This window comes from Chlorocebus sabaeus, chromosome 22 (genome assembly GCF_047675955.1).
Source record: "Chlorocebus sabaeus isolate Y175 chromosome 22, mChlSab1.0.hap1, whole genome shotgun sequence".
Classification (NCBI taxonomy): Eukaryota; Metazoa; Chordata; class Mammalia; order Primates; family Cercopithecidae; genus Chlorocebus; species Chlorocebus sabaeus.
Genome location: NC_132925.1, coordinates 85,105,305 through 85,128,311, shown reverse-complemented (window position 1 = coordinate 85,128,311; position 23,007 = coordinate 85,105,305). Strand labels below are relative to the sequence as shown.

Below are 23,007 nucleotides of genomic sequence, written 5' to 3'. Positions count from 1 at the left end.
GTTTACGCATGGTCCACTGCTGCTAATCTAAGGGTCGCTGAGAAGGCTTTCTATCCCATATTATGAACCTACAGCCTGTCATTCCATCTTACCTCTGAGTCTTAAGGCCTCTTGATCCTTAAACAACCACTCCAGCCAATAACTTAGTGAACACATTAAATGCCTGGAAGTTCCTGCTGAGTCTGGCTCCTTGCTGCATTTCCAGACTCATGGTGTGCCGTGTTCCTTTTTCCTTTCTTTGCTCTGGATTCCATGACTTTGTTACAATTATTTGTATATGCTCTGTTTCTTCCTACCCAAGAGCCTTGGTACCTACAAACACTATTTCTCCACCTACAAGTCTCATTCTCTAGCAGCCCTGCCTTTACTTCCAGGCCCTCCTTTAGTGCCTCTGTTTTATACTACCAAATCACCATGAGCCTCTCCCTGATGGTACTTGCTACTCCTTTATGTAGCTGTGTGCTTGTTGATTGAGATCTCTCTCCACTGGCCTGTGAACTCTGCAGGAAGAGACTGAGTCTCCTCTTGTTCAATTGATCAAGCACAGCATGTTGTACTTGGTGGCTTCTTAATAACCATTTGATGACTCAGTGAATGTTGCAAGGATATTGGGATAAAATGTGTACCATGAGGAAAGGGAAGGCGAGTCTTTGGTAGCAAAGGTGTGGGGCTGACATAGGCAGACTTCACTTCACTTAGACCAGAGGATGTTGTACCTAATGGGTGTCCTTGGAGCCCCTTCCATTGCTGAGGATAGAATTTGAATTCTCACTATAGTACTGGCCCAGGGCAGAGCCTGTCTCACTCAAGCATGAAACTCCTGCCTGTTTCATCAAATTGTTCTAATGCCAATCTATCCCTCACCATGTTTCCTGTTCTTCGAGTAAATTCCAGACCAGGGTCTAGCAAGTGCTTCCCCACTGTGTTTACTTATCAGTTTGCCTGTCAGATTTTTGGAGTAAGATTTGCACCATGTTTTGTGCAAGCTTCTTAGATGGCCATATTATCACTTTTCTTCTTTGCCCTTTTACTTGGCCCTCTTCAGTTATTTTTTCTGTTCCTCCTCATTCCCCAGGTGTATGCTCAAGGAAAATACAGAGGTAATAGGGTGTAAATGGTTAAGAATGGTGAATTTCTTGGTTCCTTAGAGAAATGGCCGATTCTAGGTTAGGGGCAGAAGATGAACAAGATGAACCTCTTGCTTATTGTGGTAGCAGGAAGCTATCAACTACTGTATGGGGACTTGGTATCAAGCCTGAAGAGAAGCAGCTCCCACTGGCCAAAGATGGGATAAATTAAATATACCTCCACCCCCCCCAAAAAAAAACATACAAAAATCATCAACATTTAGAAACATACATGTTACAACCCATGCTGATACTAAAATGATGAAGCAGAAAAGCCATTGATGATACTAAAAAAAAAAAAAAAAAAGGGGTATGGGAGATTCTCCTTGATCACCTTCGGAACAATCTTTATTTTGAAAACCAATAAAGATATGAAGGGCAGCTAACGTTTATCCAATTTTCTTCTACAAGTGGTTCTTCAGCTGACTTAATAGTGCAAAAGAGGAAGCCATTCTTTGCAGAAATTGGTTATCTAATAAATGAAGAGAGATGATGAAATTAAAATATCACTATGGTGCAGCTTCTGATGAATTAATGAATGTGGGCATTGATGACTACCACCATTGCAAGGAGACTACTACTCATTTGTTGGAGGGAAGTAAAAACATCATGAATGAATACCAAATACCAAATAAATAAATAATATCAAATAAATAATTAAATATGTAGTCAAATCTGAATCCAATCAAACTGCTCAATCTCACTATCAATTTACTAAAATAGAGGGACAGAAGAACATGTTAAATGACACCTCAGGAATACAATCAGTAAAATCTGGATTCTGGAATGCTCTTCATGACCAACAGGTTATTTCAACAAAACTTGTAAGAAAAATAATGGAGCGGGAACTCTAGAATAAGAGACTTAAGAGATATCTCAACCAATCACAATGAGTAGATCTTATGTGAATCCTCATTCAAACTGGGTAACTCTGACATAAAGTGAAACATGTATTGTGGTTTGTTTTTAAAATGTTTACAGATGAAATAATATGATATCTGGGATGTGCTTCACAATAATCTAGATGAGTATATTAGTTATCTGCTCTAGTGGAACAAATTACCCCTAAAATTAATAGCTAAAACAGCGGTCCCCAACCCACAGGCTGGTCTCTGGTTTGTTAGGAACCAGGCTGCACAGCAGGAGAGAGGTAGTGGGCGAGTGAGCAAGCATTACCACCTGAGCTCTGCCTCAGATCAGCCAGCAGCAGCATTGGATTCTCCCCAGGAGTGCAAACCTTATTGTGAACTATGCATACAAGGGATCTAGGTTGTGCACCCCTTATGAGAATCTAAGTAATGCCTGATGATCTGAGGTGGAACAGTTTCACCCCCCTGCTACTATCCCCCGGCTACCTCCCCACACCCCTGTCCTTGGACAAATTGTCTTCCATGAAACCAGTCTCTGGTGCCAAAAAGATTGGGGACCATAGGCTTACAACAACATTTATTATTATTATTATTATTTTTGAGACAGAGTCTTGCTCTGTCGTCCAGGCTGGAGTGCAGTGGCCGGATCTCAGCTCACTGCAAGCTCCGCCTCCCAGGTTCACGCTATTCTCCTGCCTCAGCCTCCCAAGTAGCTGGGACTACAGGTGCCCACCACCTCGCCCGGCTAGTTTTTTGTATTTTTAGTAGAGACAGGGTTTCACCGTGTTAGCCAGGATGGTCTTGATCTCCTGACCTCGTGATCCACCCGTCTCGGCCTCCCAAAGTGCTGGGATTACAGGCGTGAGCCACCGCGCCCGGCCACAACAAACATTTATTATCTCATATAGTTCCTGGACTCAAGAACCCAGGAGTAGCCTGGCTGGGTTGTTCTGGCTCAGAGTCTCTAGTGAGGTTGCATTCAGGATGTAGGCTGGGGGCTGGTCTTCTAAGGGTTGGCTAGGATGGAAGATCCATGTCTAAGCTAATCCATATGGCTCTTGGAAAGAGACTTCAGTTCCCTGACAGCTGTTGGTTGGAAGCTTCAGTTTCTTACTCCATGGCACCTCCCCAGGGCTGCTTCCAGCAAAGCAGTTGGCTTCCTCCAGAGGGAAGTATCCAAGAGAGATCAGACAAGCAACTGTGATAGAAGCTGTAGTGTTACTTACAACCTAATCTTGCAGGTGGCATACCGTCATTTCTATGATATTCTCTTAGTTGCAGAGACCAACCCTAGTGTAATGTAAGAGGGCCCAACACAAGGTTCTGCGTATCAGTGGGTGAGAATCTTTGGAGGCCATTTTGGAGGTTGGCTGCCAAAAGGGACATTGATGTAGATGGTGCCAGGGTATTGATAAAACAAGATTGACTGTAAATTGATAATTAAAATTTTATAATATAAAAAGTTTCTGGTAAAAAAAAAACAACTTTTTAGAGACCAAATGCTTGGATGTAAGCCCCAGCTCTACCATTTATTAGCTGTGAGACCTAGTCAAGTGATGTGAATTCATTCTCTCATTCTTAAAAGGAGGATAATAAGAGTATCTACCTTCTGTCTGGGGATTGTTGTGAGGATTGAACTGATGAGTGCTCAGAGCGAAGGCTGGTGTGTAGAGAATATTAGTTGAAGGTAGCAGTCTCTTCCCTTCTGTCTTGGACACTGTCTTTCTGCTGGGCCTGAAAACATGCCTGGACCACCTATTTTCTAGAAATGCTTTTTTCTAATTTTTAAGAAGTGTAAAGCCTGTAATCCCAGCACTTTGGGAGGCCGAGACAGGTGGATCACGAGGTCAGGAGATCGAGACCATCCTGGCTAACACGATGAAACCCCGTCTCTACTAAAAAATACAAAAAACTAGCCGGGCGATGTGGCGGATGCCTGTAGTCCCAGCTACTCGGGAGGCTGAGGCGGGAGAATGGCGTGAACCCGGGAGGCGGAGCTTGCAGTGAGCTGAGATCCGGCCACTGCACTCCAGCCTGGGCTACAGAGCGAGACTCCGTCTCAAAAAAAAAAAAAAAAAGAAGTGTATTGTGATTTTCCCTGGGAAAAGCTACCATTTATTTTTTATCTGATCTTCTCACTACATGTATGTCTGCCCGCACATGCTGCTACAGAGGAAATGACTGCAGTGTGAGTGTGCATGTGGAAGTGCACGTGCTTGGGGACACCTTTGCTCCCCTGGCCTGTATATGCATGTTTTTCTAGAATATGGACCTTGCTACTGTCACTAAAAGGCTGTACCTGTTCTGAGAAGCTGTTTATAAGTCGACTATTCTTAGCTGTCCAACACCCCTCTCTCCCCTCCTTTCCATGAAATCCCTCTGTCCTTAGAAAACCCATTTGGCGAAGTCAGGTAGGACTTTCCCCATTTCTTCCCACCACAACCTCAAGTTCAGATGTGGCCATGTGATCCAGACCTGAATAAGTCAGAGGTCCCATTCTCTGGCCACCTGATTGGATCAGGCCCAGACACACAACCTATGTTGGCCTGATCAGAGTATTTCTGGGGACTTTTCTGGTAGCAATATTGCTGAAACTGCTCTTGGGCAAAGTTGCCAGATTTTGCAAAACAACAGGGCACTCAACTTTAAATTTCAAATAAACAAAGAATATATTTTTATTATATTCATTGTTATGTATCCAAAATTCAAAGTTAGTTGGGCATCCTATATTTATCTGGCAACCCTAGCTCTTGCCAGTGAGCTAGGAGGATGTGAGACCACTGATGTAGGCAGCTGTGTGCTCAAGAGCTTGCTGGGGGGTGAAACCAAGTAGAGCCAGGAGATATAATAGAGAAGAGAGACTGAGCCCTGAGGCCCTCACTGGCTCCCCGTCCCTTCCTTCACTGACGCAGCTGCACTTCCAGTCTTCTCGTTCTAGGAGCCAATTACTTTCCTTTTTCTGTATGTAGAGTTAGGGTTTTTTAATAGACTAAAAACACAGTGCCATAAGGCATTACAAGCCACAGGTGCCCTACTAATAAGATTTAGTGTTTACTGAGTGCCTACTATATGCTGATCTCTGTATGAAGCACTCTGTCTACATTATCTCATTAAGTCCTCTTAGTCACTCTGCATGGTATAAATGAAGAAATTTTTGGCTCAATTGTTTGTCTTCCATGAGGTTGTTATAATTATCTTACTACACATATGCACTATAATGTGAGTACAAAGATGTTTACTGTAGTAATGTTGAAAACATAAAATACTGAAAATTTAAGTTTTCACGAGTAGGGGACTGGTCAAATTAATGTTGATACATACATACATACGTACATACATATATATGTATATGCACACACACACACACACACACACACACACACACACACAGTGCCTTACAGGGTATTTGTTTACTCAGAGACTTGAATAAGAGTGGAAGAAATTCAGACAATTAAGTTTAATACCCATATGTAATTAAGCTTGGCAAAATACAGAGATCATTGAAATAAACACATTTTAATTGAATACAAGTTTTATAAACTCTACAAATCTTCCAAGTGCTCATACAGAAAATGTCCAAATTTAGTTGTCCCTGGGGTCACATTTCTTTGCTGAGCTTTCCCAGAAATGAGTGTAGCAACCACTGAGTGGGCAGTATGACTCCTAACCTGTGTCTCAGCACACAGTGCTCCCCCATCCTGGGCCGTAGCTTTGCATTGAGTGCAAAGAACTGTAGGTGTGACTGTGAGGTGATGGTTTGATGCAGATGAGTGCACTGGCACCCACAGCACTGGTCTGCATCTCATTCCCCCTGGGTGCTGGCTATCAGTGCACACCTCTTCTGAGCTGAAGCATCCTCAGAGCTGGCACTGTGTTTGTAATGAACTGAAACTGACTTCTGTGTACCCTGGCACGCCACAGCCACTGAAAACATTCTTCCTCCAAGAAACACATTTGAATCAAGTCAAGATTTTCATGAAGTTCATAAAGGATAGAGACCTTCGGAAATGTCAGAGAGACGTGAAGGGTGAGGCCTACTGTGTACACACACTGCCATGCCATGCAGAGACACAACACAGGCGTCCTGTCCATGCAGCACTGGGCTTCAGCTTTTCCCAGGCTTTCAGAGGTTCACAAAGCCTAGTTCCCTAAGATACACTGACAAGTCCGTGTGACCTCACAAGAAGGACGATGAGCTCTTGTAATATGGCTCCTCTTGGAGCCGGCCTTGCTCACAGGCATGGTAATCATCATGTCCCTCCTTCTCAGCAGTTACTTGGAAATGTGCTGTGCTTTGGTGGAGGGGCCGTTCCACTTTAGGTATTTCCCAGTTGTAGAGAATTGCCAATTCTGAGCTCATCACCATCATCTGCGTGAAATAATTAGTGCTTTTGCCATTGAAATGAGGATGTAGCTAATCTGACTACCTGGGTGAAATAACGTTCATTGTTCACACAGGAGATCTATCTTTTCTCTAATTTGGCACTGGCATTAAACAGCTGCTACCTTCAGACACATCAATTTGTTACACACACGTGAAGGAGAAATGGGGAATGGCTCAGATGCCGTTCTATCAGTATCTGTACTGTCTCCCCCAGATTGCAAACAACTGGGCCTGCCTCCTTCCTACAAGCTTTCTTCAGCCATTCTGTTTTCTTCTTTGAGAAATACCATGTCACTTCTTCCCATGGGAATCAAATGACAGTCTGATTTACTGGAACCCAGGCTTGGTGGTAGCCATGTCATAAGATATGTGCCTTATCTATAAAATATATTGGCTCTGCACCACCCTAACATCCCTGAGAGATTTGCCCCAAAGAGGCTCTAAAAGTCAGCCAAAGGAGTTCTCAGACTAAACAGGAATATGGGAGACTCGTCCCAGGTTGAGGTTAGGGTTGGTTGTGCGTGTGTTGTCAGAGGAATTAAATCAAGAGGAGGTGTCCAGATTTATATCAGATAATCTTGTGGTGTAATATCCAAATCAGTGGGGAGGACAGGTGTAGGCACACTTCGAGCCTCTGAAAAAATGGGCTTCTGCACTTTGGGCTTGGAACACAGTAGTAGTGGGACCACAGAACCCTGTGAGCCTTATCTGGAAGTCTCACTGAGGAGTTTGGCATCAGAATAGGGTAGACACGGCTGTTGGGATCTTGCTCATCATTAGGCTGATAGGAGCCACATCTCTGTTTTAGGAGAAAGCAGGCAATCCTGTTTCTGTCTACTGATAGAACTGAAAATGAAAGAGGCTCTACAGAATACTCTTACCTTTAGTGCCTTAATTTTAATTTTACAGTGAGCTTGAGCTACCTGACAGCCACAGTGCAAAGTGATCTATTAAAATGAAGTCCATTTGAGACACTTGCACTGTAGTGGCACACCAGAATTCTGTGCTGCATGCGAACAGGGTGGCAAGGAGCCACAGACACCATCTTTCAGGTGTCTCCTCACAGGCATGCTCCATTGCTCCATGGGATTTCACTTACAAATCACAGATTCAAAAATACAATTATAAAGAATTTCAGGACAATAGTAGCAAAGCATTAAATCAAACACTGAGTCCTTCTGAAAATGGGACCCTGGGCCACTGCATATGTCACATCCCCTCAAAACCAGCCCTGCACAGGATCTTAGCTTTGCACATGAACCTAAAGTCTGTGCACCCACCTGCATGCTGTACTTTATCAGGGAAATAGAAAGCTGGGCCCTGGGCGCTGGGAAGGGGCCCTATTGCATAGAAATTCAGATATGGGACTCAGCACTTTGAAACCCACTCTGCTGTCTTGAGCTTTCTAGTGTCCTTGGCCTACATGTAAAATAAGAATGTAATAGTACCTTTCTTTTAGGGGTGTTAGGAGGATCAAGCAAAGTAATGTACAAAAAGCATGAGGTGCCTGGCATACAGTTGTCACTCTGCCAGTATTGGCTGCCCTTGGAGGACTTGGTGAGGCGATTTCTGAAGCCTTCTCATGGGGGAGTTGCTGCAGCAACATGGGTACGAAATTCATGTCTGCAGTATTTGAATGACCCTGATGGGTGTCATTGATAGATAGCCATTAGCCTTCCTTCCAAATAGCGGCTGTACTCCCAGCCAGGACCACCAGCTCTCAAGGGCTTGTTTTGTCCACTGATGTCCATTTGACACCTTGCTCTTGATTGGAAGGACTCAAATGTGTTTATTATAATTACATAGACAGGAAAGAACATGATTGCTATGATCACAGAGAGTCATCAGTATGATTCAACTAAACTGAATGCTGGTGAAGGAGAGGCTTATTTTACCGGGATCCTCCGCTGGCCTGAACGTTGTGGCTGATTCTCAGAGATAAGCGGATGTGGCTGTGCTGCTGGCATTCGGGCACAGGGAGCGGTGGCGTCGGCGTGGGCTCATCTCCCCAGGCGTTAAGCTGCACTAATTGCTTTGGAAGCAAGGGTTTTTCCTGGGCAGCAGCATATGCTGCATGCGTCACCTGAAGCAAAGATAAAGAGCCACCCTCCTCCTCCTTTATTGAGGTTTAATAATAAAATGGGACTGTCACCATTTCCAATAAACAGTTTATTTTAATTGAGAAAAATAATGAGAACTGGCCACCTTTTGGTACACAGCTGTTGAGCGTCTCCCTGACTTGGGTGATCTGGAGCCTTCTGTTCTATAGCTGTGCCCTTGAGGTACTTGGGTCCTGGGGTCAGTGAAGTTAGCTACATGTCTCTATCCATTTAAGCAAACCTGGCCCTTGAAAGGCAAAATAAGTCCTTTTTTAAGGTCTATTAGATTATAAAGTTGCAACCCAAAAGTGGCCATAGAAAATGCTGGAGATGTAGTCTGTTTTAATTTTCACATGTTGAAGACAGTCCTTTCTTTTAGTGAATATGAAATGAAAGTCTCACTTTTTTTTTTCTGTCACCAAAATTCTTTCAGATGACTTCTTTTTTCAGGTCCCCCAGGGAGAAGTCAACTCAGTATCCCCAAGTATCAGAGGGAAATGAAGGCACAGATAAGGCAGTGTCTTACTCAGGCTTGTAGAGAGGGCGAATGTCAGAGCAGGAGTTGGAAGGAAGTCCTGCGTGCTGTTCAGGGGCACTGATGCTCTCACTACCCCACCCACTACTCAGGTGCTTTCCCATCCCCATTTCACAGCAGGCAAAATTGAAGCCAGAGAACTAAAGCCACTTGTCTTGGGGGTTCAGTTGGTAAATGGTATAATCAGCACTGGAACTCAGTCTCCTGACCCCCAGTTCAGTTTTTTGTTTGTTTGTTTGTTTGTTTTGAGATGGACTCTCACTCTGTCACCCAGGCTGGAATGCAGTGGTTCAATCTTGGCTCACTGCAAGCTCCGCCTCATGGGTTCATCCATTCTCCTGCCTCAGCCTCCCGAGTAGCCGGGACTACAGGCGCCTGCCACCTCGCCTGGCTAATTTTTTTTTTGTATTTTTAGTAGAGATGGGGTTTCACTGTATTAGCCAGGATGGTTGCGATCTTTTAACCTCATGATCTGCCTGCCTCGGCCTCCCAAAGTTCTGGGATTATAGGCGTGAGCCACCGTGCCAGCCAGTTTTTTTTTTTTTTTTTTTTTTAAACCTGAGTTCACAGGGCGTGTATACCAATTGCCTCTACACAATAGCAATGATATGATGGCAGTAAACATAACAATTTCTGGATCTTACAATGACCACAACTGGGAGTAGAGAAAAAGAAATCTGTAGTGATGAAGACGATGCAGGGCAGTCAGCCAGACCCCTTCCTTCGCTTCCAGACACGACCCTTGGGGTGCACGTGGTTGGGATTGATCATCAGCAAAATCACAAATTCCTCCGTGCCATGGGTCGTCAAAGCACCGGCTGTTAAAGCCTTGAGCACTGAGAGCCTGCTGTGTATAAAGTGCTGTGTTCAGTCTAGCACAGGCGTGGTAAACGGATCGCACTGTATAATGACTGTGATTAAGAAGGGGAAGAAGGGCATAGAGGAGAAGAGGAAGATCATTTTAATGCAGGGAAGCGTTCATGAGGTATGGTTTCGGCAGCCAGGGTCATTGGTTTAGTTGTAGTAATCATAAGGGATCTTTTCAATTAAGTGGCCCACATCAGCTAAAACTGGTTAAGCAGAGGAGCAAAAGTATTGGTTCTCTTACCAATACTTAGGCCAATACAAAGGCCAGGCATTCCTGGATCTAGGGGTTCAAGCCTTGTTGTCGCCATCCTGTCCTGGCTCCTCCATGTGGGCTTTGCTCTTGGCGGCTGCTACCTTCATTCAGGTGAGCACCTCCTGTGCTGTGGCAGGATGATTGCTGGCAGCCCTAGGCTTCCTCTCAGCAATCCGCATGGAAAGAGAGAGTCCTTCCTCCCACATGCCGGCAGAAGTCCAGGAATTGGCTCACTGCCCATGCACGACTGTGGCCCTTGGGGTGGAATTCATAGACTGGAAAGGTCTGATAAATCGTCCCACTTCTTGATCTGGGAGGGCGGGAGGGAGAGAGACATTAGCTTCTCTCAAATCATGTGAATTATGGGTTGGTGGAAGAGAAGGAAAATCAGAAGAAGGGGAATTGATGCTGGGCAGGCAAAACTCACACATGTCCTTGGGTCCAGGCCTTAGACCTTCCTCTGACTCACCATTAGTCCATGGCCTGAGGGAAGGAAGGTCCATTTTAACCCCTGTCTCTGGGTCAGTGCAGTCCAGTCGCACTTTCTGCAGTGATGGCCATGTTCATTAATTGGCAGTGTCCAGTGCAGTAGCCACCAGCCAAATGTGGCTAATGAGCACTTGAATGAGGTTAGCACTACTGGGGAACTGTATTTTTAATGTTAGGTAATTTTATTGATAATTAAATTTAAATGTAAATTCTACGTGTGGCTCAAGGCTACGTAACTGGACAGAGCAGCTCTTAATGGAGGACACATCATGGGAGATAGTTCCCTGGGAGACAAGAGCTGGTTTTGTGTAGGAGAGTTGGGCAGAGGGCTAAATGCAGCTCCGAAGACGAGGTTGGTGATCTGGCTCAGGGTGTGGAGGAGGAGAAGAGGGAGTTTGGACATGAGAGAGAGAGGAGAGAGAAAGAAACACAGAGAGTCCTTTATCGGTGGCATCATTTGGGAGTCCTTAACTTGAGAAAATAGTTTTTCCATCTAATATATGTACCAGGAAGAATCAAATTCACAACTGACGTTGTTATAAAAGCTAATTAAGGGGAACTCTGTAACATGTTGTTACATTTGATCTAAATGTCCAACTGTAAAAAATCAACCATTGCCTGAAGTGCCACATAAGCTACACATAGATGAAAAGAAAAATTAAATGTTGTGCAGGTTATTTTAAAAAATGCTGTGTAGGCTGGGCCTGGTGGCTCACACCTATAATCCCAGCACTTTGGGAGGCTGAGGCGGGCAGATTACAAGGTCAGGAGATTGAGACCATCCTGGCCAACGCGGTGAAACCCCGTCTCTACTAAAAATACAAAAAATTAGCCGGGCACGGTGGTGGGCGCCTGTAGTCCCAGCTACTCAGGAGGCTGAGGCAGGAAGATGGTGTGAACCTGTGAGGCGGAGCTTGCAATGAGTCAAGGTCACGCCACTGCACTCCAGCCTGGGCGACAGAGTGAGACTATTCTGTCTAAAAAAAAAAAAGAAAAGAAAAAAGAAAAAATGCTGTGTTAACTTGCATGACTGAGTACAATTAAAGGCACTTGGCGGAAATGACATCAGGCAAATAGAATAAACTTGTAAAGGCAGAGTCTGGCCACAGCTTTGTGAATCTAGGGCCAGTTAATGACCAGCCTCTCAGTGAACTGTGCGATAGGTGTTTCATCATGCTCCATATCCCTAGGTGGGTGCAGGAGGGTGTGGGGACCATGGCGAGTTGACACTTTCAGAGCCTAAGTCCTCACGGTGGTCACAATCCTGATTTCCACGGGGGGATGGTTGTTGATGAAGGCAGACTTCCCTCCTGCCCAACTGCAGCTGGGACGCCTGGCTTCCTTAGACCCGGTTAATTGCCTAGATTTGTTCACCAAGCATTCCTGGAGGACCTGCCATGCACTTGGCATCCTGATGGGCCTTGAGAACTGGGCAGGAAGAAAAGAGAAGCACAAAGCTTGGCTCCTGGCCCTGAGGTTTGCCTAGTTCCCTGGCCCTCAGCATTCCCCTTCCCCATCACTCAAGCCATTTGATCATCCCCTGAAGACTTAGCTCCCACCCAGGAGCAGAGATTAAAGTGAACATTCTGGAGCCAGACTGCCCAGGTACATGTCAAGCCCATGGCAAGTGCCTGGCATACAAGATGCTCAAAAACAAAAAACCAAAAAAACCCACAACTTTTATTTTGCTAATTTAGAGAAACAACAGGTATACAGCAGAAAGAAGAAGGGTATTAGAGTAGGTGAAGCTGACCTGGATTGAAACCTGGGCCAGGCAACTAGGTGGTGTGTGTATTTGGACACAGTTCTCAGCCTCAGTCTCTCTATCTGTAAAGTGGCATGATGGAACCTCACATGATTGTCATGAAGACTCAGTTGCACTGTATTTTTTTAAGGGCCTAACACCAGGTAGGCTTCAATAATGGTGGCTGCTCTGATGGGCCAGAGGGCAGGCAAGGTTGCTATGAAAGTGGAGCGGGCCAGGGAAGAGGGTCTTGTGGGTTGTATATGTGCCCGAGGTGAGACACCAGTTTCAAATTCAGCCTCGATTCATGTTAGGCCCAGGTGTCATTCAAACCTTTTTACCATGAAGAACCCACCCAAACTTTGGAGTTCACATTGGCACCATCTTGCCAGCAGATCTTCTGTCCATCTCAATGACTGGGGGCTCCTACTGCTTCTAAGGGGACCCAGGGAGAGACAGAACAGCATCTTAGAACAATCAGCATGCCCTAAGATTTGTGTCTATGATCCATTTTGATTCCATGATCATTTTGGGGGTCCTAAGTGTGGCCCGTTAGACACATCATGAATGGGTTTCACCATCTGAGTGCTGATGGCATGCTTGGGGCATTGTTGGGTCTTAGGGCATGGTAAGAGAAAGAAAGCCCTCCTTAGCAAGTAAATCATAGATGGATATTTTCCATGAGCTCATTCTTCCTGCTCCTCTCCCTCCTGGTGACTCCTCCAGCCAGTTTCCCCAGCGGACAAAAGTGGGGATGCCTTTGGGGAGAGAATAATCCATTTCAATAGAAACAGCAAGGGGTTCAGAATGCAGTGACTGGAAAGCAAAGGCAGGCCGTGGTGCCACCGTGGGTGTGGGCTTTGGGTGTGAGCTTTTGGGTCACTCATACATGCATGTGTTCCTGGACATGCGTTGTGTGCACTGACCTGTTCCTGGGCATGAGCCTGAATTCGCTCTTGCCCCTTTGTCGGGAAACAGAAATGTGTGGGGTTTCGCATTTACTTTCTTTTGTCCCCTTTAATCTCCAGCTGATGCTGAGCTTCTGCAGAGCCAGAAGGGTCTTAGGGCCTACTCTGGAAGAACCTCACTCCCGTTCTCCTTATTCCTTGGAGCTCTTCTGGATTTCTAGCCTGTGTCTCTCTTGTTATAATCGTATTTTCATGTTGTCATCCAGTCTTTATCGCTGCTCCTTAGAGCTATCTACTGAGAACTTTCTGTGTGTATCATACTATGGTAGACATGAAGACAGAGTAATACTGTATCTTAAGAAATGTCACAGTCTTGGGTGGCGACAGAGTTTAATTATGCAGTGCTCAGTGAAAGGTGGACCTGAGTACCTGATGGCAGCATGGAGTCGCAAAGGAAGCATTCTAGGCTAGTCGCAGAGGCTGGTGGTCTGAGAAGAGGGTTATGGCCATATGAGATTTGAAAAGTGGATGGGAGAGAGTGTGGCAGGAGAGCCAGAGAATGGATTGAGAGTGGGTTCCCAGTGGAGGGGTGCATATGCAGAGTCCTGAATGTGATCAGGAGTGGGAGAGTAGGGGTAGGAGAGGAAAAGAGTCACCAACAATGAAACTGGAGAGGAAAGTGGCAATTTTAGATGAATTAAATACTTTTCACCAGAGTTCAACTGATTTTCTTCCTAAACTGTAACTGAAGCTAAACCATGAATATTGAAGGTGAATTTTACATTGAGTAGGTTCTTATGTTTTGAAATGTAGAAGGAAAAAGTAAATTATGACTGGTTGGATCTGAGAATCATTGGTCTTGCCATGGCATACATCTAATTCATTCAGGGTTGGTGTTTCACATAACAGGACAGACACTAATGGATTTTCTGCTTTGTTGTTTCAGCACTTCAGGGAGCATCTGGACAAACTTTTTGCCAAAGGAATTGGAATGTTGGATATAGCTCTGAATGAGGCCTTCAACATTCTGAGTGATGTAAGTTCCTCTTTGATTTGCCTTTCCCATCCCCTGGAGAATAGATGGGTGTTGTTTTAAAAAATTGTGGGCCAGGCTGGGTGCTGTGGCTCAGGCCTGTAATCTCAACACTTTGGGAGGCTGAGGTGGGCAGATCACGAGGTCAGGAGATCGAGACCATCCTGGTTAACACAGTGAAACCCCGTCCCTTCTAAAAATACAAAGAATTAGCTGGGCGTGGTAGCAGGTGCCTGTAGTCCCAGCTACTCAGGAGGCTGAGGCAGGAGAATGGTGTGAACTCGGGAGGTGGAGCTTGCAGTGAGCCGAGATTGTGCCACTGCACTCCAGCCTGGGCCACAGAGGGAGACGCCGTCTCAAAAACAAAACAAAACAAATATATATATATATATATATATATAAAAATAAAATGTGGGCCAGCTGTGGCTGACACTGAGCAGATCTGCAGCATGGGATGGGAGAGTGAGATTGGCTGGCCATTTAAGTCATCTAGGGAACCAGGTGCCAGCCAGTGAGGTCAAACCAGAGCAGAATGGGGAAGAGAGAGTGCTAGGGTATGAAACCATGGAAGCAGCAGGAGCCAAATTGAGTAGCGTCATAGAGACACTAATGAGGCCTTTGACTTTGTGTGGAGTGGAAAGCCATTGGAGGGTTTAGGCAGAGAATGACATAATCTTGAACTCAATAGCATTTTTCGGGCTGCTGTATTTAGAAGCAACTATAGGAAGGCAAGGACGTTAAGTTAGCTAGGTAAAGAAAATGGTGACTTGGACTAGGGAGATAGCAATGAAGATGTTAAGAAGCAGAAAAATAAAAACCACTCAAGGTATTTTAAATAGTAGGAGTTTAATTCAGGCAATTGATGGCCTAAGGGATGGAAAAGCTGAGAAACCCGAGAATGAAGCAATCCACAGATTAGCATCAGCAGGAGGCATCTCCTCTGTAGGGCAGGGGGTACAATAGGCAGGAGGGGTGACATCAGAGCCGAGTCACTGTGGCCATTCAAATGGGAACAGAACTGGGGAGGAGGCTACCCAAGAAGAACTGTGACCATAGAGGGAAGGATCTGACCTGTGGAAGCTGGAACTATGGAGGAGACACAGTTATAGCCAGAAAATGCCTATCCCCTGAGAGTGTAGAGAAATTGCTTAGAAATACCTTGATTCCTTCCTTGCTTCCTTTCCCCTTTATATGATCCTTGTCAAAACTGTTGGGGAGCTTGAGAGCTGTGGTTTGCAGGAAGAAGGCATGGGATAGTCTGAGAACAAACAGGCACTACATGGAGCAACATCACCTTGAGGTGTCAAGCAGGAGCTGGGAGACCAGCAGAGGCTCCCAAGGCCTTGCTGCTGTTGGTCTCCAGGCGGCTCTGTAGGTCAGGCTGTTGTCATTTTGCAGGTGAGCAGGCAGAGGCCCAGGCAGGTGAGTCATTCACTCCACAGTGCATAACTTGTATTGTGGGTTAGTTACACCTGACTCCAAAACTTGAGTTTTTACTGCTCAGCTATACTGGCCTCTCAAGAAAGGCTAGGCCCTAATTTCTAGACTCTGTTTTACCAATAATACCTGTTGCCATGAAGATGACTATTTAGATCTCAGTCCTGAGCCAGTGTCATGACTGCAGGGGAGAAGAGAAAAATAAGGAGAGAAGGTGCCAAGTCAACTTCCTCAGTACAAATTCAAAGCCCCTGTCACCTCATGAGCTCCAAGGGGCTGTTGGCTACAAGATGTAAACACTTATGTAAGAGTCCGTGTTTTGGACAGTACCTGTCTGTTGACAGCAAAGTAATAGTTTTAGTGACACAGCCGACGAGGACAGAGGACTAGGCTGCACTTTAAATTCTGGTTTGAAACCTGGGCAGGTGCCTTCTTAGGGCTTGGGTCTCTGCATCTCAGCATGCTCTTTCCAGGTAGTAATATTGAAAAGACTTGTCACAATTTGAAAAATCACTCTCATTTTATCTCAAAAACCTAGTGGTCAGAACCGGGGGAGACTTCTCTGACCTGTGGAGTCCCTTGTTTGGAAGGCTGCCCTGCAGTGAATTTCTGTTTCCCTATTCTCTGGCCTAAGTGGTGAAGGAGAAAGGGTTAGGAGATGGTTGTATGGTCAAGTCTGTGGCCCCTGGAGTAAGGCAGGCTGGGCTGAGAAGCCCGACTCAGCCAGAGTTTGCTGTGTGGCAGAAGTGTGATTCAGTCTCACCCTTATTTTCTTCATCCGTATAATGGGGATAGGAATTGCCCTGCACTGGCCATGTAAATTGCAAGGCCCCATGCAAAATGAAAATGCAGGATTTCTTGTTGAAAGTGATTGAGAATTTTAAGGTAATGGCAGCAAAACATTGAACCACGTGTGGAGCTTTCTCAGTGTGATCTTGTGCAGCTGTGCATGTCACACACCCATGAGGTGGGCCTGGTGGTCCCTTTCTCGTGGGGTTGAGAATCAACCTGATGAGGCAGGACCTGGATCCCGTTCAGCAGTGCTGAGCTGGGTGAGAAGTGCCCGCTGTGACCACTGAGACCCCAGGTCTCTAGACACAGCTCCCACTACAAATGCTTTGGTTGTCTTTGCCCAAGTCCTCAGGAGTGTCTGCTGCCCTTCATCTTCCTCTGTTTTGTGTTCCTTGCCCTGGTACCCTTTCTCTGTCTATCCCTTCCATCTATCACCTTTGTTCTCAGACCCCTCTAAGACACTATTTCCCATAGCATGCCCAGTTTAATGCTGCCCTGCCAAGGTACTCCCACATGGGGATTGTGGTCAAGGTGGGGAGATGCCGTCCTCCTCTTGCAGACTCACAAGATACTTGCGCATATCAAAGGCCTTGAGAAGTCCTGCAGTGAACAAACCTTTAAAAATGTGTTTACCCACGCTTACTAACCCAGGAACACTTTATCATATCATCATCTCCGTATTGGCATCTTCTAGAAGTTACAGCTCACCAGCCATATTTTGGGGCATAATATCATTATATACTCCAAGAAGGTGTATTCACACTTTCACAGGGACTACTAAGACCGAGAGAAATCACCAACACCTAGTGGACTTTTTTTACCCTGAATCTTTGTGAAGGAAGCATTTTTGAACAGGAAAACCCTCTATACCCTTGTAAAAAACACCTCTGGAGTCTGGTCAGTCAGATAACCAGATAAGCTGAATGTAGATCTTGGAAAGCAAAAAGCAGAATAAATGTTTTTTAAAAAACACAATAGGCCAGGCGCGATGGCTCACACCTATAATCCCAGCACTTCGGGAGGTCGAGGTGGGTGGATCACCAGAGGTCAGGGGTTCGAGACCAGCCTGGCCAACATGGTGAAATCCCGTCTCTACTAAAAATACAAAAAAATGAGTCAGGCGTGGTGGCAGGCGCCTGTAATCCCAGCTATTTGGGAGACTGAGGCAGGAGAATCGCTTGAACCTGGGAGGCAGAGGTTGCAGTGAGCTGGGATCATGCCACTGCATTCCAGCCTGGGTGACAGAGTGAGACTTCGTAAAAAAAAAAAAAAAAAAAAAAAAAAGAACACAACGATAAATGTTACAAAATGTCACTGCTTGAGATTGGTTGGTGGTTAGCACTATCTTTGTTTGAGTGCACTTTTATCTCATAGGGCAAAACATTTCATATCATCTCTTGCCAGTGGGCTTTTAAATAGCAAAACTCTTTGACAAACACAGAGGTGGTTAATCTCCCACGAAAATGAAGCTTTATCTATTAATATTTTCTACTTCATCAATATGACCTTTAAGTGATATTATTATCTTCCCGTGTATTATGCCTACCTTTGCAAGTCAATATGAAATAAAAAGTTATTTCTCTAACACACATGCACATGCACACACACGCGCACGTGCTTAAAATTGTGATTGTGGCTGGAGCTTAGAATGTTTCAGAGGTTATTATAATTAAATGGAGTTAATTCTGTCTTACAGTTACCTGCATTTCAGTTTCGGTGTTTGCTCAGATGACTTAAAGGCTTGCAGTTGTTGTTACAAATGGCTTTGAAAGGAGCATTCAAATAAACTTCTAAGCCCCTTCGAGCTATTGATCTCTGCTGCTTTCATTAGATTCTGTCAGAACACAGAGCCAGTTTGCTACAGTAGTTAGCATCTACCTTGTCATGTGACAACTGCAATTATCGTTTTTGGCGATGAATGTGATCTTTGCAGTGATTACCTTTTAAAATTTTTTCTTAGCCAATTAAATAAAATTCGGTGACATTTCAAAGACTGTTAATCACAACCAAATGCTCTAAATGTCAGGATGCATTGAAAATTTCACTGCTAACTGATGAATCACTGAGCTAATTGTAGTTCATCATCAGGCCCTTGTCATTGTTATTATTATGGAAAACACTTTCATCACTCTCGCTATTCAATAAAAAAAAAGTTTTAGACAAATATGAAGAGAAAAGATATTACTCATCAAAGCATTTGAATTTAATTGCATTCTTCAAAATTCACCAACTACAGATTGCAGCAGAGAATACCAGGGACTCAACCAGAGAGGAAAGTAATGTTTTTAAATAAACAGCTCCTGGCAGCTCTTTATTCGAATCCGCATTATTCAGATAGCTTCTTTTTTCCTCTCTTTCTTTCCATGTGTTTGGGAAAATTTTTCCAGGATGTTTTCAAATGAGTTCATGAACAATGATGGCCCTAGGGCATTCTGGGGTTTTTTTCCCCCTCTGAAGCTTCTGTGACCTGAAGCATAGATTACTTTTATGCCTTGGCTTGTTGCTGGATTTATTTAATGGTGCGAAGGCTGTGTTTAATGCAGTCTCCCCAAAACCCCTCCAGAACAACCTGTTGATAAGACCAGGCTACAAGGCTGTTTTTTCTTCTGCAGTAAGGACAGAGTCTTAGCAGCTTCCCAGAGTTGGAAGGACAGAGTCCAGATATTTATTGACACTGAAGTTTGGTTGAAGATGGACCTTTTAATGGGGGAGGAGGGAGGGGGCTTGGCTAGGATCAGGTAAGAATCCTAATCTTCCTGTTGAGGGTTGGTGAACATAGCAAGGGAGAGATTTTGAGGTCAGAGGTTCAGTCTTAGGGTGTAAATCGTCTTTTGATGCTTTCTATTGAAGAATTGATGGGTCTTTCAAGAAGTTCCTGGAATAAGCAATGAGGTTATTTGCGAGTTTGACCTTCCTGGGCGAGCATTTTCTGAAATAGTAAATTACGTTGATAAAGACAGTAGAATAGTGGTCGCGTGGAAAGCTTTGTGGTGTGATAACTGGAGTTTCCAGGTGTTTCTACCTACTAACACGACAGTGTCATGGGCTGTGTCTGCTCATTAACTCAATTGCACATGTGCAGTTGGAGTTGCAGGGGTGGCTCCCAGGGCCAGGACTAACATGAGGAAAGTGTCTGGGGCACCACATGTAAGGGGCACGCACCCTCAGGCTCACGGCCCTGCTGACTCCCCTGTGACTCTGAAACCCTAAAAGGGATAGAGGAAGTAGAGGCAGGAGGAGGAGATGAACACTTTTGGAACCCCACCACCTATCCATTTGCTCACTGACGTTCCTGTATTACCGAAAGGTCATATTGTGTGCTAAATTGGAGAGTAGATTCTAGAGCTTGATCGTCTGGATTCAGATCCCAGCTATGTCAGATAGCAGCTGTGTCACCTGGGGTTAAGTTAGCTAATCTCTCTGTGCCCTAGTTTCCTACCTGTAAAATAAAGATAACAATAGTGTTGCAAGACTTTTCCTTAGCTCCGCTAAAGACAGGATCCTTGTCACATGACCCCGAAAATTTAGTCTTGCAGAAGTTTGAAGAGTAAGAAAATTGGGATTTATTGGGCAAAAAGGGAAAAAAGGGAAACGGGTACTAGTCCTGCTAGTACATGCTTCTTCCCACCTTGCAGATTGAATTCCAGGTTCCTCACAGGAAGAGGAGGGACCAGGCTCCACCCCGCTGCAAATGACTCACACTTCTGTGGCTCTATCCCAGTGCGCGTTCCTCCCAATGTGCAGGCTGGTTGGAGTTTTACCAAGGAGCCCCTCCCACCTGGCTGTCTCAGTAGTACCTACCTCAGAGGCTAGTAAGGATTAAGTAAGTTTGTGTTAACACATGTAGCCTGGCATATAACAAACATTGAACATTTAACCTGTGGTGTACCAACCACCTAAGGAGGTTGTTATTATCTCGCCTGTGGAAGAATGAAAGCTCAGGAAGGAAACTTATCCCAGGCACACAGCTGTGTTGCTGAGATGACACCAAGTGCTTTCCTCTATGCCCTGTTACCCCGTGCATGATTTGAGTTGGCTTTGCTGTGTCTCAGTATGGCCATAAGGAAATTCCACTCATCCATTTATCAATTTATTCATCTATCTAGTTGTGTATGGTCTTCTCTCAAGTTACTGCAACTTCAGACTCCACATCAGATGTCTAAGTGCATGAAGACTAGGCATTAATATCTTTAATTTAAGGCCGGGCGCAGTGGCTCACACCTGTAATCCCAGCACTTTGGGAGGCCGAGGCAGGCAGATCACGAGGTCAAGAGATTGAGACCATTCTGGCCAACATGGTGAAACTCTGTCTCTACTGAAAGTACAAAAATTAGCTGGGCGTGGTGGTGCTCGCCTGTAGTCCCAGCTACTCACGAGGCTGAGGCAGGAGAATTGCTTGAACCCGGGAGGCAGAGGTTGCAGTGAGCCGAGATGGTGCCACTGTACTCCAGCCTGGCAACAGAGCGAGACTCCGTCTCAAAAAAAAAAAAAAAAAAAAAAAAAATTTTAAAAATCTCTATCTAGATAGATAGATAGATAGATAGATAGATAGATAGATATCTTTAATTTGAATGCTTTATCAGCTCTCATTCACCAGTGGCCAGCCTGCAAAGCCAAGAGTAGCCACCATCCCTCCCCAGTGTCATGGTTTAGTAGATTGAACTTGCCAGGCACACTCCCACTCAGTGCCTTTGCACTTAATGTTTGCCCTTCCTGGAATATCTTTCCCTCAGATACTCACATCCTTCAGGTATAATTCAAATGTCACCTTCTCAGTGGTCTTCCCTGACTACGGTTTCTAGAGTTACCCCATTCCATTTCCTATCCTTCTTTGCTTTCTTCTTTCCCCACCTTTAACATCACCATTATCAAACATACAACGTAGTTTACTTATTTACCTTGTATTTGTATGTCTTCCCAAAGAGAATACGAAGCTACATGAGAGAACGGATTTTTGTATGTTTCATTCCTAGTGCTGTGTGGGCACTTAGCAAATAATTTTAGGACAAATGAATACACTTTGCAGATTTTAATAGAGAAGGTTTTTACTTACTGAAGGTTGAAGATTTTTTGTGTGTTTCCCATCTCTCAGCATTGACATGTAATTGTGGGGTTTTTAAAGGACTTGGTGTTACTTTCAATTTGCATCATTAATAGCATTCATTAAGGGAATTTTTCACCCTGATTCCAGGGAAGGACTCTGCTCTGGCAACCATATTCAGTCACTCTAGCTGCCTACCGCCCACAAAGACTGAGAGCTTCTAAAATCTTATATAAAGCTGAAAGTTGAAGAAGTCCAGGGCTTTACATACCAGTGAGCATAATCTTAGAACTTCAGCATGCCATGCATACCAACATATAAACTAATACGTAAGTTTACATGCCAACAATATAAATTTGAAATGAACCCTTATTAAGAAAATACTTGGGCTTCTCAAGTGAATTGTCATGTTACTGACTTTATATGCCTAAAACCTCCTAGATTTTATTATATGCTGCACTCTGTACTCATCAGATCCACTCAAACTAGCCTCTTTCAGATTTTTGAAAGATACTGTCTCTTAGGTAGCCCATTGCTTGTATAATGTGTCCCTAAAACATTCCTGTGCCAACTCCTTTGGGCTTATTTCCTAAAACACAGCCCATGCCTGAAGGTAAGAGAGGTTGTGCAATCCTAGACTCTTCTTTCCCACCTCGTGTATTTTTTGAAATCCCCCTGTGATTTGTATTTAGATCTATTGGGGGGGGAAAAAAGCCAAGCTCAATAGAGTATTAAAGATGTGTATTCTGCGCCAAATATGAATGACCATGTCCTGGGGTACAGCCTCAAGGGTTCCTGAGAACATATGCCTAAGTTGTGGTCATGTTACAGCTTGGTTTTATACATTTAGAGGAGACAGAAGTTACAGGCAAAGACATAATACATATAAAGTATACATTGGTTCAGCCTGGAAAGGCAAGACATTTCAAAGGGGTAGGGGGCACTTACAGGTCATAGGTGGATTCAGAGATTTCTGACTGGCAGTTGGTTGAAAGAATTAAGCTTTGCATAAAGAGTTGAAGTCAGCAGAAAGAAATCCTTGAGTTAAGAGGGGTGTGGAAGCCAGCGTTTTGTTATGTAGATGAAGCCTCTAAGTGGCAGGCTTCAGAGAGAATAGATGGCAAATATCTCTTTTCAGACCTTAAAAGGTGTTAAACTCTTAGTTAAATCTCTCCTGGATTAGGAAAAGACCTAGAAAGGGAAGGAGATTCTCTAGAGAATGCAAATATCCCCCCCAGGAGAAGACTTTATAGGGCCATTTCCAAATAAGTTAAATAAATATATTTTGGAGTAAAATACCTTGATTTCCTTCAGGGCCTGCTATCTGCCTTTCAATGCTATGCCAGAGTCAGATTGCTACAAAGGGTCTGTTTTGTCAGTCTTATGATTGTGATTTTAACATTAGTGCTGATCAGTTCTCTCAAAACTC

At 44.5% G+C, this 23,007-nt stretch overlaps 1 protein-coding gene across 4 annotated transcripts in view; it reads left to right on the top strand.

Annotated features, from left to right (window-relative positions):
• CACNA2D3 (calcium voltage-gated channel auxiliary subunit alpha2delta 3) overlaps positions 1-23,007 on the top strand; it is a 948,786-nt gene that overhangs the window by 499,062 nt on the left and 426,717 nt on the right. For all 4 annotated transcript variants that reach the window (XM_073010036.1, XM_073010035.1, XM_073010037.1 and 1 more), the window contains one exon: positions 14,222-14,311. In XM_073010036.1, coding sequence (XP_072866137.1) covers positions 14,222-14,311 — 90 coding nt within the window. The remainder of the gene's footprint in view (positions 1-14,221; positions 14,312-23,007) is intronic.